At 40.5% G+C, this 20,594-nt stretch overlaps 1 protein-coding gene across 2 annotated transcripts in view; it reads right to left on the minus strand.

Annotated features, from left to right (window-relative positions):
* The window catches only part of LOC131446397 (FERM and PDZ domain-containing protein 4-like), a 57,321-nt gene that overhangs the window by 30,585 nt on the left and 6,142 nt on the right, over nt 1-20,594 (minus strand). Inside the window, exon 1 of one of the 2 annotated variants that reach the window (XM_058617607.1) lies at nt 5,768-6,156. The exons of the other annotated variant lie outside the window; for it this stretch is intronic. Coding sequence (XP_058473590.1) covers nt 5,768-5,808 — 41 coding nt within the window. The 5' untranslated portion in view covers nt 5,809-6,156. Of the gene's footprint in view, nt 1-5,767; nt 6,157-20,594 lie in introns of those variants that run through there. 2 annotated transcript variants of the gene reach the window in all.

Consider the following 20,594-nt stretch of genomic DNA (forward strand, 5'->3'; position numbering starts at 1 on the left):
GTCAAAGATACAGAACATTGAGACCAGTGATGTCCAATAAATGGAACTTGGTCTGTGCTACACTGTTTTTGTTTTATGAGCAGCAAACTTAATGTTCACATTTAGTTGGTACTGTAGAGACAAATGGTCTTAACTTGGAAAGGTATTAAAATACACAGATTTGTCTTTTTTATGAAATAGAAAAAATGGAATTCATCACATTAATACCATTGCACACACACACACACACACACACACACACACACAGGTTTGCTCATCTATTATTCTTGGGACAATACACTGACTTCCATTCATTTGGACAACATAAACTAGGCTAGGTGCTAGGGATAGGTTTTGGTCCAGGTTTTGGTCTCGGAGGGACTACTGGTCCTGATAAGGTTAGTGTTTGTGGCAGAAAAGGTCCTAAAGAGGTACTTAATACAAACTCACACACAGACACATTCTCTCTCTCCCTCTCCCTTTCATTTTTGCTTAATACTGTAATTCTGAAATATAATGTACCTCAATACTAGAGATGTATGACTGTAGGCAGCTGCCAACTCATTATAGAGTTGACTGTGGCGTTGGTATAAAGTAAAAACTTAGGAGAGACAATCAGTCACAGGAGTGACTCATCTTGGGATACATGGGTGATTTTGGTGCCTTTGTTCTCAGGGATTGTGCAAGGGATTCAACCTCATGCCAAACTCTATTACACGCCCTGTTATGATGAGCAACGAGAGGCGGCCGCATCAGCACATGCAAAACATTTTAAATGAAAACGTCCACGGTCATCGTGTGGTTACAGCGTGGTAGTTATAAGCCTATGAACCTAAGAGTCTTTTAATAATGCACTGCTGAATAATACATGACGAAAAAAAACATGCTTCATGTCAAGTGCACGGTGGTGTAGTGGTTAGTAGCGGTCAGCACGGTTGCCTCACAGCAAGGAGGTGTTCTCTCCGTGTCTGCATGGGTTTCCTCCGGCCTCTCCGGTTTCCTCCCACCATCATCGTTGTGCAATTTGACAATAAAAACAAGAAATATATCATTTTTAAAACATGAAAAGTGACTCAATAAGTCCCCTTTTTATTCGGTGGTGAAATCTGAATTCCAGTGTGTGCCCTGTTTGAGATTCATAAGATAATTTGGAGCATCATTTTGGAGATGAGGCTGCTTGTTTCTCTGTAGTGCAGACAAGGGAAGGAGGTCTGACAGAAACAAAATGGCTTTTTCGCTTAATTTTCAAATGAATCTCGTCAAAAGGGCACAAGGCAAGGAACATGTCGTGCAATGTTTCTGCATTAGCTTGTGTGAGAGATAACTGGAATTATGTGTAATCATGACAACACAGAATATATTGGTCTTTGCAGGGAATGAATTAGTACAGATTGAATGGATGATTGCACTACATTTTAGACCTGGTATATTTTCTCAGACAAGGAGTGAGAACTATTTGTCTTCTTTTTATTCTGCTACTGTGGCTTCACAAGTGAAAAAAAATGCTAAAAACAAAAGTCGTTTATTTTGGCATCCTGACACAGTGAAAACCCACATCAGTGTCAATATAGCAGATGAATCATCTATAAATTACAGGCAGCGGATTGATACACAGACAGGTGGATGGATGTGCTGCTGTCGTACACTATAACAGACAGTGATAAGTGTGATTTCATTTCATAGACTAAATGGAACAGCCAACAGTGTCCTCACACTGTCAGCCCCTCCTGCACTGATCACCCACCAAATCCCTTAGGAGGATTATCCAGACACAAATCAAGAAAATCGTGCAACTTTAAGGGGTTAAGGGCAGAGAATGAGAAAGAGAGAAATGGAGTGAGGGATGGCTACATGTCATCCGTGCGGCGACATAACCCAGTCAGTGACTATTCTGAACACAAGAGACATTTAAGAACAATATAGACATCTAATGTGCCGTTACACGTCCTGTGTATGAATCAGTGACGTCTCATGGTGACACTGCAGAATGGAATAAAAGGAGGCCTCCTCCAAGCACCTCACAAAACCACGGTGGCTTTTGAATACCAGAAAGATGGATTTCTACCGCATCTGTGTCATCGACTGTATAAAAAAAAAGGATGGAGTCTTCCGGTTTACAAAGTGAAGCCTCGGAAGTAGGGTGAAAGTAGAAGTTAGCCACTAGGAAGCAACTAAACAGGCAGCTAAATCATCTAAATCATCAACTAAAATAAACGATACATCATAGCACCATGGTTCTCAAATTGTGGTACATGTACTTGAAGAAAAATCAGAAATACTGTTCTACTGTATATACCAGGGTATGTGCGAGAATTTGGACCGTAGGAAATGAAACATATAACAAAATAAAATTAATCAAATATCTCTGTGTCTCTCCATCTTAATCTAATTTCACTATGCCAGTGTATGACGTATATGTGAGGAAGAGGAGGATGATGAGAGAGCAAATTATCTTATTAGGAATAAATCTGCCTCTTATTTACACCGCTGTATTTTAACGTTGGGTGATAACGGTGTTACTTCGAGAGCTCAATACCTCTATGTGTAAAAGGTTTGAGGCTGACATAGCATGAGTGGACGATAGTTATCATTGTCCAATCGGTGCCTGGTTGCGTGTGAAATCTGTGAAATTCCAGTTTGTCGCCGCTCAAATCTACATTGTATAAGCTTCCGCTTGAACGCATGCTCTGGCTGGTTTCTCCGTTCAGGCTCCGCTTCACTCACTGGCATGCTATGTTTTTAATCGACGGGCTATCCGACGAAGCTAGTTGTCAAAAGTTGTGGCGGACATAGGGAAATAATTGAAAAAGTAATATTCCCCACTATTGGGACGACTTACATTAAGCGGTCTTACATTCCACCGCCACTAAATCTGCTTGCGTTTCAGTCTATTTTGGATCAAGCACAATAAAAATAACCCTTTTTAATGGTTTGCCATGTTTGTTGATGCCCGCAACTTGGTACCCGGCACTGCCCTCTAGAGGAAGTATTGTGTAAATGTCCATACCGATAAACGTAATAGAAGCACAGAGGTATCGTGAAAAATGGAGCCTGAATGGGACTTAATGCTACAAAAACCCTTTACATACTGTAATACTTTGGATATATGACAAGGTTGGTGGGTTAGCATGATAATAACATGCTATGCGACACATTTTCTTTACCACTACATTTTTCAAATTTGTATGTGTTGCAGGTCATTTTAAGTGACGGGGGCCTGCAAATCACAGAGGTTACGACTTGTCAGATGGTTCTCAGTACACAATGGAACTTTGCCCTATAAAGTAGCAGCATGCATTGGCACAAAGCAGAAGGCAATTTGGCATATGTTACTGTAATCTGATATTCTGAGCACAAACAAGCCCTGCTGGCTGACACCGAAGCCAAGATTTTTTTACCCAACAACAAACACTGATGGAGCCTTTGTGTTTAGGATGCACAGAGCGAAATGAAGAAGAGCGGCTGATTTAATGTTTCCAGATCGCAGATGCATCTCACCTGCCGCACCTCTTGCAATGAATGATTTAGTAAAAGCATTAAAAGATGATAGGGATCCATAACTTGTCATTAAACTTTATGATGGAGCTATTCGCAAACAGAGGGCTGCTTAATTGTAAGACTCGTTTAGATAAACTCAAGCCATCTGGGTACAAGCTATAGGTGCTGCTGCGTAACTCACCGGTGTTGCCTGTTAGCAACACTACACCGCTATTTATTTGCACCACGTTACAGTCTGTTGACAACAAATGAAGCTAAATGTGAATATGTGTGAACGTTATAACTGGCTGTGGTGCATAAGGGGAAGGACAAATGGTTTAAAAGACGGGGGATGAGGAAGTCAAATAAGGATTAAAGGGTGACACAAGATATTAATATTTCTTTCTTTTTTTTTTTTAAACGAGAAGATTGTCATGTGACAGGGTTTCCATGAACCATAAATGCAAACACACTCTTTTTTTGGCTGTAAATTGTCATATGTTTGATGTCATTTTGGACCATATGGATGGCTTGTTCCAAACCTAGGATGTAATGGTTTATTCCCATAGGAACACATGAGCATCAGCCGTATTGGACCATTGTCATGGTAACAATAATAAAAAACACTGAGGACAGTTGCAGTACGGTTCTGTTTCTGCGCAAAAACTGCAAGTTTAAGTTTAGATAAAAGACAGTGGTTTGGGGTAAAAATAAGATCTTTTATAGCTGTTGTCGTGGATACAGAAACACATGGTTACATTTGTGGAAGGATGGTGAATGTGATTATTGGTTTTACATTGGAAACAAGCAGCACTGTCCTGTGCCCAGTCAGCCATCTGACACAACTCAGAATCAGCAACCTTATAACCGACTCATTCACATTTACATATAAGCATTTAGCAGACGCTTTTATCCAAAGCGATTTGCAAAAGAGGAATAAGCTACGAAGAAGTAGTCTTGGAAACAAATCCACTAGATAGGAACAGTGGACTGATAGAGGGTGAGAGTGCAGAGGTGGATCCAAGTGCAGAAGGAGAGGGGGGAGGGTAAGTGCTAGGACAGAAGATGCTCTTGGAAGAGCTGGGTTTTCAAGAGCTTTTACAAAACATATGGTTGCAGTGTTTTAAAAGTGTCAACATGAGATTTTTAAATTGTTAAAACAACTTAAATGTGACATACAACATTAAGTGTGACATAAAACTGCGTTTTCTTTTGAAGACTTCCTTCCTTCTTTCCTTCCTTCCAGATGCTCTAACCTCTTAGCGGGCTTAGTGATGTGACCACACATGATTCAAGGATCATACAGACATATATTTATATGCACATGTGGTGTGAAGCTCCACAATGAGCGGGGATTTTTGTGTACAGCCGCTCTCTCTTTAAGTTTTATTTTACATCTTAAAGTCGATGCAGAAACTGGAAGTGATAGCTACTTTTACACGCCTCAAAGAGCAAAGGCATATTTACCTGCAGTGGAAAAACTCTCACATTAATTACTTATCTTGTAATTATTCAATGCCCAAAATGCCACTTCACACTGCTGTTAGTTAAATCTTAATATTAAGTAGCATGGCTTTTAATTGTACAATTAGTCCTTATATATAATGAGTGAATCTTCTGCCTATGTTTAACTGAACTACGTAGTTGAAGTTGTTTTTGAGAATAGACATGGTTTCAGCTCAATTTCACTCTAAGTAGTTGGTAGTCTTTATATCTGTGCTCTCTGCTGGCTCACTTTGTCTTCCCATTCTCTTCAGTAACCATTGTCTGTCTTCCCATCTCCTTATCTCTATCGTAATCCAGCACATTGTCTGCCTGGACTACTTCTGACTCCACTCCCCCTTTAATTTCCCTTAGTCACAGAGCCTCTCTCTTTTTATTGTCTGTATCCAAATCCTTTTAAACCTTATTGACATAATGATTTCTGAGTTACTCGAATACAAGAAGAAAAACCCAATCGGGCCGCACATAAATAGAACAAATCAATGACAACAAGGAACACAGAAATATCAATTAGTATTGAGGTAACTACGGGTCACATTTATCCTCATATACTTTGAAGTCTTCTCACCGAAGCCACTTAACTTCTGGGCTGATGTCAATAAAGGTTTCCATTTCCAATTAGAAACGAGACTCGACTTTTAATTATGCCAAGATATCGTCTTGGATGGACTATATTATCATTGGTCACAATGGGATATGGAAAAAAACTAATAACTATTTGGTATCCACACACTGTTAAAATGAGCACAACCACCACACAGAAGATAACTTATGAACATCATGTCATCATGTAAACGCACACACTCACCCAGACAGCTTTGGCATCTTAGAGAAACCAAACATGTCCATGTGGTTTCACAGCAGAGCGCAACGTCCCACAGCTCAAGTCGTCCACATCAGCATGCTGATCCATATCCACATCCCTTCACATAGACACACATCCACTTTCAACCAGGATCCATATCAAGAGTCAACAAAAGCCTGAGTGATTCTGCAGTATAGGAAAATAAACTCAGACAGCAGCAGGTACCAGCCTTGTTGAATGTCCCGTCCAGTTTGTAGACAGTTCAATACCCTGTCTGTCCCACAAATGTCGTAGGTGATGACAGAGGGAGCGAAGGGTCGCCCTCCACCTCTCTGCTGTCTCTCCACCTGGTTCACTCAGGCTGCAAACATGACCTCTGTGTGCGCTCTCAATCTCAGCGCACGGAGAAGTGCAGTGATCCTAACCGCGGTGAGCAAGGGAGAAGAGTAGGCGAGGGAGGGGGGGGGGGGAGCAAGAGAGGATGGGACAGAGAGGGGAGGGACAGAGCGAGGGAATGACAGATGCTTTCTGGCTCCGGCGTTGCCCTCTGTTATTCAGGGCAGCAACTCTCTTTGCGAGAAAGAGAAGAGGATGAAGGGAGGATGCAGAGCAAGGATGGTTACAAGAGGAGGAAATCAAAATGAAAGATGGAGGGGGGGAGGGGGAGTTAAAGTGCTTTGGCTGTAAAGAGGAAGAGAGAGAGACAGAAGTGGGGGTGGGGTGTGATGGCAGGGGAATGCTGACTCTGCAGAATGGGACGCTGATGAGAGCAAGACCCCGTCTCTCAGGGTTTCCACCCCCCCCTTTTGTTGGGCTTAAGTTAATGAGCTCATACACACTCACACTCACCGTCCACTTCAAATTCAAATCCACCTGTTCAACCGCTCGTCTTGTCAGCCAATGACATGGCAGCATGGTCAACGTGACCTGCTGAAGTTCAAATGCTGCATCAGAATATAAAAAAAAAAAGAAAAAGAAAATGAAATTTAAATGACTTGAATGTGGCGTGATCTTCTGGAACTTTCACGCACACCCATCTCTAAGGTTTTAAGATGAATTATCCAGTGAACAGACAGGTCAGAGGAGAGTGACCAGACAGGTCCTGGATGATAGAAAGGTAACTCAAACAACCACTCATTTCAACCAAGGTATTTGGTCACACGGCAAAAGCAAAAGACCACTCCAGGTGCCACTCCTGCCACTTTATTACGTGTCCTGTGTCTCTAATAAAGTGGCCAGGGAGTGCACACACGGCAGCGCGAGTTCACTGAACTCACCCCGAAGGAATTTCTGTATCGGCTTGCATCATTTTTATGGCCGAGAATGAGACAAGCTCTCCTCTCATGAGCAGGAGAAAACAAATGCTGTCATAAACATTTAGTTACACCGTATTTCAGACTTGGGAAGGGGAAAGAACATCCAATCATTTTTCAAAGCCCGCCATCAAACCCTGAGTCGGCGTCTTCAATGAGAGTCTGGATGTGTATACGTGTGAATGTGTGTGTGTGTGTGTGCATGCACAGATGGTTCAGACTGAGCAAGACGGTGCTCCTGCTGGCTCCATGCCACAGAGGGGCCAAGGACAAAGTTTAACTGAATGCAAAACACCAGAGAGAGAAACATGAGCAATGAAGTACACATGTCTTTCATTACTCTAAGTGCCATTAGTTATTATACAAGTACAAGCTCATGAGCATCACAGTGAGGCTTTGTCGTGAGTTATTTGTTTCACCGGACATGTTGTCCCCAATGTTCACAGGCATGTTAAACGACAATAACCACTAGATTGGATGCTGCAATTTCCTTAAATGTGTGATTCACAGTAGAGGGAGAGGCGTAATGTGAAATGGCACGTGAAATTAGAGAAACGGAAACAGATATTCCAACGATGAGTGCCAGGAGATGTAAGAATTTATAAAAAAAAAAAAAGTCATGCTGATGGTTTAGGACACCCTAATCACTATTTATGAGCATGAACATTTCTCCAGGGGGCAGCGCAAGGCTGCACACTTGATGACATTCAAAGTTTGGGTAGCTGTGACATTTTGGCTTTTTTTTATAGTGTGCTCAAGACTCAAGACAACCTAACACAAAGTTCCATCTTAAATAATCACAGTGTAAATAATCACCTCCTCATTTACACCCATGACGTTGTGGAGATGTGGGGAACTTCACTGTGTTCAAACACATCGCTCCAGGAGCATCGACGATACCAAATGTACCAGGAAACCTTGGCATCCCGACATTAAATTTTTCAGGGGTAAAGAAATCTTTTTAGTGTCTCAAAAATAAACTATTAATTTCAAATTGCATTCATGTATTTTATTCAGTGTAATGACCTGTAAGATTCAATCATTCTATCATGGTTTCCTAGCCTGGTTGTTAGACCACGTACAAAACTTTCTTACCGGCCTTTTTTAAATCAATTTCCTTTCAAACATGGCTGTATAATTGTAATCAATTTGAATGGGAATCGTAAAAACCAGTTTAGATGCACAGGTAAATCATATAATGTAGAAGAAACATAGGTTTTTTGTGGACGATCTTCTGAGTCTCCTGTCTCTACCAGGAGCCGAAGTTTCCTACTTACATTTCCAAAACCTTCTTGCAAACATACACTGACACGTTCGTCGTGTGTTTCCACGCTAACATTTAATCAGGTATTCTCCTCTATCACTCGAGTTGTTTTTGTCGCTTTGATGCAACAACTCTCTGAAATCCCTCCACCAGGAAAACATGTGCATCCACGCACATCAAAAGGGCTTTTGTGGGCAGCAGGATATAAAAGGCCTTGTTGCCCTCTGATAATTTCCCTCTGATCTGATCACAAACCCAATCTCGGTACAATAACAAGACAAATGAATAGGGTCCTTCTGTCTAATAGTACATTCAATTTCCTGTCGCAATTTATTACCGATGCTATATTTGGGACACCGTGCATCACTGAGCGCTTTTGGAAGACGGTTTTCAGGAATGGATTCAGATGCACCTCTTCTGAATCTTCAATAAATCAAATCTGGCAATCTTAAAATGTGATTCCTCTAGATTAATGGACATCTTTAAGCCAGTGCAGCCGCAGAAACAAAACAAAATAGCGAGAAATATTGTGCTGGACTTCAATCAATATTTTTGATATGAAACCATTTGACAGATGAGCACACATTTGGATTGGGGGGCTATAAACTTAAAGTGCAGCACACTAAAAATAAGGCTTGCATGCATCTCCTGTTACTACTTGTTTGTAGCATGATCTGCAACATGTCAATGTCTTGTTGTCACTTCAAGGCATCAAGTACTTCTCGAGTCTTTTGTAGGAGAACGGCATCTATAGGCTGGCTAGAATGAGTGGAGAAGTGGTCACTTCATTTAAAAATGACATGATAAGAAAGGGATGCAGCTTTCTATTGCAATGGAGTGATGCCAAGAAGCTTAGAGGGGGGAGTGATGAAGACGCGTGGGAGAGGAAATGGACTTTTGCCAAGGTCCACAAATTCCCATTTTATTATTATTACTCATTTTGATACGGGATGCAAGATAGGACATTTTTTTTTTTTTTTTAAACAAGTCCACATTCTTAACTTGATGTACGTGATACCTGCTTGTAATAATCCTCCAGTGAATGTCCCACACTGCTCTCAAAAAATGAAAGTTGAGCTCGAGCTTTTTGAATGAATGAGCGCACTGGGCCCCCAGACTGCAATATGAAACATAAACTGACAATACTGAGACAAAATGCGAGTAAAATAAAACATCCAAACTTGACAAGACACTTAATAATTGCAATGTGAGATGCAATGGAGATCTTTACGAGCCACAGAATGGCTCCAACGTAACATGGAGCTTGCCCTTTCCCTATATTTGATCTGCTTTCATGAATCTGTTTTGTTTCGGTCTGGTATGCTGGTGCTCAACTGCGACTACTAGTGGGGCTAATGTTTTACATTTGTCAGCTTTAATTACCTTAATGGTCTCTGAAAGAGTCAAGCACAGAAAGGATTTTTTTTTTTTTTCCAGGAGAGAGTAAGAGAAGAAGAAGAAGTAAAGGCAAACAACAATGAGAAGGAGTGAATCACAGAATAGGTAGCAACACCGCTGGCAATCTACTGCTGCTTTGTGTCCCACAGAGATAAGACGAGAGAAGGCAGAGTCTCTAGCTTCTGTCTACTAATGAATAGCAATACAGCCCAAGGTCACTACTCATGTGTGCTGTCCGAGTAAGAGAGAGAGAGAGAGAGAAGGCATGTGCTCTGCATTATTACACACCACATTGGCATTCTGCACTCGCTCACCTTGTCGTCTCTGACGGTTGACACACATGTGGAGCTAATCATTAACCTATCTGTGTGTGTGTGTGTGTGTGTCTGCAAAGGAACAGGAAATGGCACATCCAACACAATAACCATCATCATAACGGTGATGGGAGTTTCGCAAGAGAACAAATGAAGCAGAAACACGAGGCAGAAGCCAAAGGTGTCTTTGACCAAAGTGCCGGTGGTAGTCGCATTGTTGCAGTGAAGTGGTTGCAGCCTCACTTCATTTATCAACTATGAAAAATAAATCCCAAACAAAGACAAAGCTTTGCCGCGTGTGTGTAACAAAAATGAAAACTTGCCATTTCTGGCTGATCAGTGTGCTCTAACCCTCAAAAAGCCACATAGGTGATATATTTTCATCAGTGCATTCACGCTGCAAAGGCGTGGCTAACTGTCCTATAGCAATTCTGATCATGAAGCATTGTTTCTTTAAGGAGTTGAGACCCTGATGAATTTGAGCCTCAGTGTGATGGTGTTTGTACACACACAGTAAATCACTGTCACCTCCGCAACAGCCATTTATCTCTCACTCCCTCCCTCCGCCCGCCGTACCAGCGTAAGTAGAGCAGTTTGCACACAGCGGTGATTTGACTCTCAATGGCTTTGCCAATTACGCTTGATAGGAAAGGTTACAACACTACAACTAGAACATATTAATTAAAAGTGTGATGTGTTCATGCTGCCACAGGGAGGAGGGCCGAGTGGATCAAACACCGGACTCACAGTGGTTTGCATCCCAAAGCAAAACTTTCATTGTCTTGTTTAAAACTGAATCAAAGGGTGAAAAAAAGGGAACGCTTTGAAATGTATCTCTATTTCTAATGTGTGTGTCCTCTGCTGTAGGAGATCAGGTAGGAAGAATTAAAATTCCTTTCATTGATATTTAGAGAATTTTATCAGGCACTGAAACACTGACATGACATTTCAAAAGCAAAATAGACTGTTCTAGCAATACTCGGCTCTACTCGAGTACTAGTTTGGTATCAGGCACGCCACTTGCCATTATTTCATAATAATTGTTATTTTCACCTCCTCAACGTACGCGACACACACTCACAAACTATGATAATGATGAGCAAAGCAGTTCTTTTCAGGGCAAATGAATCATTAGAATCAGTTAATTAAACAGATTTGTTCACCGAATCTTTCAGCACAGACTCCGTCCGACAGTCACTGAACTAAAATACGGCTGATCAAGCTGAGATTTGGGCTCACGATTACCGGCTTTCAGCAGTGCTGTTGCAGCATACGCCAGACTCTTTTGTTCAATATTGAGATTTTAGAAATTCCCTTGCTAAATGTTGGAGATCAATACACGTTGTCAGGATTTTAAGACTTTTTAACTGATTTACAGTTTGGCATTGTTCAGTCTTCCAGTGACGACACTCCCTGACCAATCAGTGGCCGGCAGTCTGTTGACCAGGTACCAGGTACTATCGCTAATGGAAAAGCGAAGTAGAAAAAGCAAATACAAAGTACTATTTCACTGCAGAATCTGTAACACACAACCACATACTACAGTACATATGGTCACTATTACCAGAGGTACTAGCAGAATTTGTATTCTATGTAAATTAAAATAAAACATATTTGTAGCATTTGAAGTCAGTAGAAATGAATTCTGTGCTTCTATATTCCCTTTTTATTTTACTTCTCCCACAGTTACAGTTCAAAGTCTAATACTGTATTTGTATTTTAGCAGTAAAATATCACTACTTTCACTTCTCCAGGCGTCGTTTCTGGGCCATCACGATCATACATGTGAGAAAGTGGATGACATCCTTCACTCAAAACCTCATAGCCTCAACCTAAACCTAGTTTCACCCAAACACTAACCCTAAAACCAGCTCTTAATCCTCAAAAAGCCTGTTAAAGTAGTTTGGACCAGCCAAAATGTCCTCACAAGGTCAAAATATCCCCACAAAGATTGACAATTGGTCCACACACATGCACACACCAACTTTATGTGACTCGTCTAAACAATGAGATCATAGAAATTCATTCCCTCACCCCCATTTAATCCAGCCTGCAATCTCTCGCGTTCTCTCTCTCTCTCTCTTCCTTATGACACAGGAATAATCTGATAGGGCAGGCAGGCAGGCAACACTGGAGGGAGGGAGCGGCGAGGGTAAGATGAAGGGATGGTGTGAAAGAATGGATAAATTGTTGATTCAACATGGTGGGAACGAGGGACGTGTACGTATAGGGGGAGAGGAAGAAGGTGTGAGGGGGAGGTAGAGAGGAAGAGAAAGGTCAAGGAGGATGAATGGAGGAAGGGAGCGATGGGTACGCGTTGTAGGCTGAAGGGTCTGATGTGGGTGTTGAAGACTGGAATGAAGGATGAATGAAAGAGCTGGGAAACGAGGATACAGAGGGATTATGTGACGAGAAGCGGACGTGAGACAAAGAAGAGAGAAGTGTGCAGTGTGCATCATTTATAAACACAATGGAATTTTATTTATAGTTTAATTAATAATTCAAAATAATGTTTTAAGATTCAGGGATAGGATGCACTGTTTTTAAAATCAGCTAAAAATCTAATTTCAATTGACTCTTTTGCTGTTTCCAGTATCAACTGGTGACAATTTCTATGTTTCTATGTCTGTGTAACATATTTCAAATACACAAGATGAGATGATTTGGTTGTTATCGTCGTGCATTTTGGAACATTTTCTCTCCATATACAAGTTTCCAAAACTTCCTCAAGATCATTTCCAGTAAGAGTTTTTCCACGGGTCCATTAACAACATTAACAACTTGTCTATTGTTCGCAGAACTGCATCTGCTATGCTGCACCAGCCATTTGTGATGCATTAAACTCGTCGACTTCTTCCATGTGGGTTTGAACCACATGAATGCATTATTTTGGCTCAGGTCTGTTTTGTTCTTGCCTTTCCTCCCACTGTCAGCTTACTAAACATGCCTCTTCAATAATGTACCTTGTCGCAGACACTTCGGAGATAAGGAAGAATAGGAAACGACAAACTATTTGTCACCTTGCAGTGTAGTAGCTGCTCTCTCGCTCTCTCTTTCTCTCAGGCAAATATGACTTATGTGGCTTTCACACCCATTTTCCCAACATGCCTGGCGTGCGACTAAATGCTATTAGCTATTCTTCAAGTCCAGCATGGCATTTAATTAATGCTGAAGAGAATTAAGAGCCACGTCTCTTTAGGCAACCAGCGATATTTGGCAGAATCTGCCCAAACACAGTCACATGCACTCAGACGTAAACAAGTATAATATAACATACAGGTACTTAAGTTGTCATGTTGGTGTCATGTTGAAACAAAGGACTATTTTGGGAGCATAACTGTATCTATGAAGCTATATATATATATATATATCACTGAAACGTCGACATTCTTTAAAAATCAAGTCGGTGGAAGTGGAAGGAGCAGCAAAACGTGGCTTTGAACAGTTGCTCCATGAACCGAACTCACCCCAGCCGGCTCTGTCTAACTTCTATCTGTTCCGCCACACTGAAATTGTCAGAGTCATGATGAAGTCATCCATGCAGTTGAGGAGATCCTGGAGGCTTTAGCAAAGGGGTAGCACATCTTGAATGTCAGTGCACTGCGTATTAAAGGAGACCGTTAAGAAAATAAAGTAAGAACACTTTATTAAAATACCCTCATAAGCTTGTGGAATTTTAAGTTGATATCCTTACTATTTCCCTGCAGAATAATACGCTGGCAGAACATTACGGTCCATGGCAACAGTGAAATGAAAGCTTCATCTAAATGGAAAATGAAGGAAATGTTTCAATGAGTGATTTCCAAGTAAAATTGCTTTTGTGTTTTAAAAAAAAACCTCCCGCTCAGTGAATTTAAACACTAAACAGGCAAATAGACTGATAATGTGCGACAGCACAAAAACCTCAGGGCTTCTGGCTCGGGCAGTGGTCCCAGTGTGGCTGAACATAACCGGGCAGTGGGCAGCGCTCCCAGAGACGAGCCGGAAAACAAACAAAACGAGAGTCAGAATAATGCTGGAAGTGCTCTGGGCAAAAGAGGAAGCAATAAATAACAGTTTGTCCTGGAACAGATGCTGAGAAGTGGCATTGTGGGATTGTTTGTGTGGCACTTTTAAACATATTTCACTGAAGTGGGTTTGGAGTGGCGAAACGGGAACAGCATTACGGTATAATAGTTGAAATCATGATTTTGAGTGGCCAACAAGGAAGCAGCGAGGCAGTTCTTTGTGTCAAATCTTAGTGGCTATAAAGTCCACAAATCCTGCAATAGCTTTACCAAATATTTGCTTTTGCACTGTCTGAACATGTATTACCAAACACTGACATAATCTTTCATACAGTATGTCTTAGCAGTGATGAACAGCTGTAGGAGGTGCCAAAAAGCCCATCACATAACGGTGAATCTAGGGCTCTAATATTGTGCAAATCTCGGGGTGTGAGTCTGTGTGAACCTCTAAAATTCATATTGATTCTTTCCGCTAACTGATTCTGATTTAAAATCAATGCCCCGGGTTAAAGTATACTGCATACTGCTTTTCATTAGTTCAATGAACTGCATTATGAAGCAGGGTCACCGTGGAGGTCACTGATAAGTAGGTTAATGTGACGTGTCCAAGTGAAATTCGGGTGTGAGGTTTTTTTTTCACAGCATAACACAATATAACAAAAAACAAAACAAATATGAATCCAAATTCCAATAAACACTAATTCTTGGGAATGAATTTCGCATCTTCATTGGTCTCATGATGCAATTCTGGTGATTATTACCGTCTTTCAGGCACTACATCCTCAACTTTCTAGGTCAATCAGTACAAGTAGTCACATAAATATGAATTTTATTAAAAAAAAATTAAAAATTGGGTTTTAAATGTTCCATCCCCTGAAACAAAAATAATACTAGCAAATCACAGTATGAAATAACACAATTAGTAAATCACATGGGCTGCAATTTAATTCCTCTGTTTTTGATTGTTTCTTCTTCTGTGGAAATTTAAAACTGTAAAAAAAAAAACATTTTAAATCTACTACACAGTAAATATTGACTTATATTAAATTACATTACAAATCACATTGAAGTCGTACAAACATTTTTCCCCAAAATTGTTTAGCCCAAGAACTTTCTGTGCATGTTTTCCTAACTTAATGCCCATTTTATAGTCTCCAGAGAGTGAAACCCTCTATTCAGCTGAGATAATAAAAAGACATTACATATTTGCTCTGAATTAATGGACTTGAAAGTCTCAATGGATATTTCACAAAAAAGAAAAGTTGACCCACATAGTATTTTTTAAATTCATTCATGTTTCATTTGATAGTTCTCAAGTAGTAAACGGTCATACAGTAAATGATGCTACGCTATCGGTGTCGTCTTGACAAAGAACAGTGACAGACAACGTCACAATCCAGATCTTCACCTCGAAATATAATGTGCAGTCAGGTGGCGTAAGGGTTTTTAATCAGTGGTAGTTCCAGACACGCAGAGATAAGGAGATAAATCGTGTGATAACGCAACGGAATGTAAACGTTCATAACTGCCGGGCCCGCAGCAGCGCAGCCACATGTGCGTTTAGTCATTAAGGGATCGCAGCTAGACGTATTGGCTCATTATGTGACATTTATAAAAGACCTCGGAGAGTTTGCAAACAGACGACAGCGCTGCACTGCAAGTCCCTGCGCATCTCATCCACGCACTATAACTCACAGTATGGCTATCATGTGTGTGTGTGTGTCTTTGATACGTGGTATTCCCAGAGAGATTATCACACTCTGCTTCCATTACATCCTAAATGAACAACTCCATCACAAAAAAAAAAAAAAAAATCACCCACAGAGAATAACAAACACAAACAATCTGCTGATGTCTCGTCGATACCTGACGCGCAGGCATACACACTGGAGTAGCAATGGGTTATTGATGGTTCTACATAGCTGATCCTTGCTGTCGTCAGCTTTTCCCCCTGTGGTGCTCTATCTTAATAATAGGCCCGGGATACAGACACACATGTCAGCATAGCTGCAGCAGCACAGTAAATACACTTTGTGCACAACGGCACTTGGCTTTTCGTCATGGATCTGAGGTTATATGTCTTATTCAATTCAATATACAAGCAAATGCACAGGGTAATGAAAAGATAACTAACAAGGCAACAACAACAATAGGTCTGCATGCAGGCCCAGGACTCCCATAGAAAAGATCATGACTGTACACGGCCACATTACCTACCAATGTCATTAGCTCTTCACAACACAATGGAGTCAAAATACAGACAAACAAACTCACAAAATATATAAAATTAAATTAAAGGAAATATGTCGCAACTGAATTCTCTGACAATTTCAAATCAGTGGCAGAAACAGCTGACACACTGTTTCTTCGGAGTGTTGAGTGTTTTTCGGAGTGGGTGATTTCCACTGTGGTGTTTCTGATGATTGCTTCCTGCAGCCAAAAGAGGTGTACATGAATCTCCACGTGAAGACAAAGAGCAGAACAAGTTATGCTTTTATTAGTCATACAAAGTGGGCTATACCACGTAATCTAATTTCCTGCTCTGTAAAAGCCCAATAAGAACTAAAGAGAGGTGGTTTAGACTCACTTTCATTAGTAAACAAACATCAGTTCTCATTTTCATTCATGATTTCCAGGTCTTACACCTTGGCATATTTATTGATCTGATTCTTTCTTCTTTGGTAAGCATCTTTCAGTACAACATGAAAGAGGGAGAAAGGCACAGCAGGTTGACTTGATTTTACTTGTCTCATTCCTTCTGCAGCTGCTAAGTCGACATTCAAATATGTGGGTGATCAATGTTTTTAAAAAAAAAAAACGAGGGACAGCAGGTGAATCATCAGTGCAGATCTGTGTCTGTCTGTCTGTCTGTCTGTCTGTCTGATACAGCAGTGCTCAGACTTTGAATCAAATTTCATTTGTCCTCTTTGATGGCCGTTGACCTCTCACCTCGTGGCTGTAGTCCTTCAACAATGATGCTGCTATGTGGCACTTCCTCAGTCGCACACTCCACTGCTGACTGCAGGGATTTGTGCTGATGTAGAAAAAAATTAAAGAAGACAGAGAAGCAATTTCATGTATTTCTTCGCAAGTATTTACAACTCTTTCTTCAATGCATTTTATTTTCAATTTCCACTCAGCTATCATGATATAAAAACAACTCAATCCTGACCAGCACTGCAGTTACTCATTGCAGTAAGTTGCACATACAGCCATGTGCAAAATAATAAAAATTTACGAGACACACACACACACACACACACACACACACACACACACACGTCCACACTTCCCAGCAGCCAGCTATAGCTAAACCCCTTCAATCCATGATGTAATCTCTAAGTGTGTTCAGTAATTACAAGGTCCCGGGTTCCTCCGCTGCTTGGAGCCACCTCAGCCTTATGTAACGGACAACTCACATGCCATCAATTCACTGAGCGAGATTACAATATGGCTCCCCTAATGCCCACAGCAAGACGGAGGAGAATTACATCCAGCAGCTTCACAAAGGCCACTGTGTGGAGACAGATCGGGGCAAAACCTCAAGGATAAGTAGTAGAGTGGGAGTCTGTGATTCAATTAGGTGCATAGCGAAGTCATTAAGACATCGATAAATGATTATGTAATAGATAAATAAAGACAATCACAATGAAGCGAGTCAATATCCCGCCATTTTATTTCAGTTCATGTTGAATGAAGATGAAGGCTGTGATGTAAATCTGTGAAAAGAGTTTTTAATAAACGCCACAATGCTGTATTTGTGAGGAGACTCGTTTAGTTTTCAAATCAGGATCCAACAAATATATGAAATAAGTTGCATTGGGCAAAAGAAGCTGAAAAAATGTGTTTCAACAAGATAACTTTCATATATTACATGAGCAATATTGATGCAATATAGCACTGACATGATGTAATAATAAAAATGTAACAATACTTTTACTTGTGATGGAGCGTTGTTATTGCTTAGTGAATGTAGTATATACCTCGGCAAACTCGTCTTTTAAATCTGTGCTTCAAAGTAATTTTATCATATATTATGTTTCCATATCTGAACTACATTTTTTATTTCTATATTTTATCATTTAGACATTTTAAACTTCAATGTGTGTTTGTCGTATCACTCTTGTTTTTGAAAGGTGCTGTGTAAATAAAGTTATCAATACAATTCAAAGTGGCATTGTTAGACAAGAGTGTAAAAGCCAACTTCACCTACAACAACAAAAACGTACAAGAAGGACATCTTAAATTATAGAGCATTGTTTATAGGCCCACAACCAACCAACAGTCTCCAGCTTCAGCAACAAAACCCTCTGCGAAAGAGATTTAACGCTGATTAGTAAAAGTGCTAAAAATGCATCTTCATGCAACTCAGAAAATCCGACTTTCCGAAATAATCCCAACACGGCGACAACACAGACTCTAGGCCACAGCAGATAAACAACAGGAAGCGTCAAGGGAGAGCAGAACTCACTGCAGAGAGGTTAATGTCCGAGGTTCATCTTCATCATCGCAGGGCTCCATCCTGTCAGTACAGGGTGGAGAGAGTGGGATGGTCGTCCTGGCTCCACTCACCACCAAAAGGCTCAGAAAGAGCTCCTGTTCTGCTCCTGCACCCCAACGCCTCTACTGAATCTCTTAAAAAAGAAAAACTCCCAAAATTTAATTTTCTATCTGTGTGTGTGTGTGTGTGTGTTTTTTTTTCTTCTTCGCTTGGCGCCAAATGTTCCAGCTTAGCAACGCTGTGCAGCACCACTGGTGATGGATTTAGTCAAGGCATGTGGGCCAGCAGGGATAAACTCCATTTACACACACACACACACACACACACACACACATGGATGGACGCTGGCTGACACACGCATGCACAGTGACATGCAGTGTGACATCGCTGGGCAAAATGTTGGGAAAAACCTCCCCCACACGACTTCATTGGAGAGATGAAAAGATGGTGTGATACACTATTTCCAACACAACACACGCAAAGACACAGACAGCAACTGTACTTTTAGCATTGTGTGTGTGTGTGTGTGTGTGTGTGTGTGTGTACACACAGATGCCACAGAGGGGGGGCACTTCCTAAAGATGGCAAACTCTCTGATACGTGTATCCCAGGAAGTAGGAAAGGTAGGTAGGAAGTAAAGAAGGTTAGGGTTATGGTCTCAATTACTACTTTCAGGTCTTCTTCGAAAGAACATGGTGTCCATTTTTGTAAATTATGTTGCCATTAAGATAAATAAATGATAAAGTATGAGTGGAAACAAGTGGGATTGTAGTTAGTATAGGAGTATATAGATTCACACTTGCAATACTCTCATTGTGAGAATCTCACTGTGACTTTATCGTCAATAAAAAATCAATGAAGTAAATTTGTGCGTAAAACATTTCTGTTTTAATTCGCTTTTCTGTAAAAATCTCATATTATTTTGAAAGGGTAAATCAGCCGTTTTCAAGATTTATATCATCATAAACGTCATTTTTATGCGATTAATTTAATAAGTAAAAATGCTGGAGAGATTTTAGAAAATGTATTATTGTGGATTAAAATAAATATCCCAATAAAATAACACTGAACTTGTTCACGCATGGGTGAACGTGAGAATCGATGTTTGTGACGCAATAGGAGAGGGCAGAGGGTCAACCGAGCCTGAGGGCAAGAGGCAAGACACTAATACAACAATCATGTATGAAAATACGATTAAAATTACACCACATAATAGTGCACTCGTTGCTATTTTGACCCTTTATTGTGTTAGTGTGAATTTGAATTTAGGCGATAATCATGAATGGGGGGGGGGGGGGGGGGGGTATCATGTAAGTATGTTGTCTAGCTCGCCAACATGCAGTCCTAGTGATTTATTGTACAACGGATAACTCTAATGATTCTTATTTTACTTTAAAACGTACACTTACAAAGGCATATCTTTGATGTTAAAAAGCTATATGCTATGCAAAAAATGCAAATCGTCGTTTCCACACTGAGCCTTTTACAGGCGGGACAAGCTCATTTTAGCAGAGCAAATAATTGTTTTTTTTTTTGAAATGATATATATTAACTATAAACTCTTTCAGTGTTTTGTGCAGATACATGTGCCATTCCACTTCAGCAGATGGCCAGTCAAATTTACTACCTCTGAGATGCCACCTGGTCCTGATTTTAGGCCCAAACTATCTATAGCCATGATTACAGGGATGCGTCGAATATAAACAGGATGATGAAATGATAAATACATTTAGCTTGGACTGAAATATCCGCTGCTACTGCATATTAGCCAGGTTTCGTGTCGGTTTAAGTAGACGTCATCCTATATGATTTCGGGCTCAGATATTTTCTGTAAGTCGTGTGTGTGTGTGTGTGTGTGTGTGTGTGTGTGTGTGTGTGTGTAAGAAGCTGGAAGTGACTCCTGGTCAAGTGATTGGAACTCAGGCATGTCCCTGTGGACCAAGGTTATTAAACGAAGACTAATGAAATAACAAAAACTAAAATGGAAAAACACAATTTCCTTCAAAATAAAAACTAGAATTTAAAAAAGGAAA

Source organism: Solea solea, chromosome 2, assembly GCF_958295425.1.
Source record: "Solea solea chromosome 2, fSolSol10.1, whole genome shotgun sequence".
Classification (NCBI taxonomy): Eukaryota; Metazoa; Chordata; class Actinopteri; order Pleuronectiformes; family Soleidae; genus Solea; species Solea solea.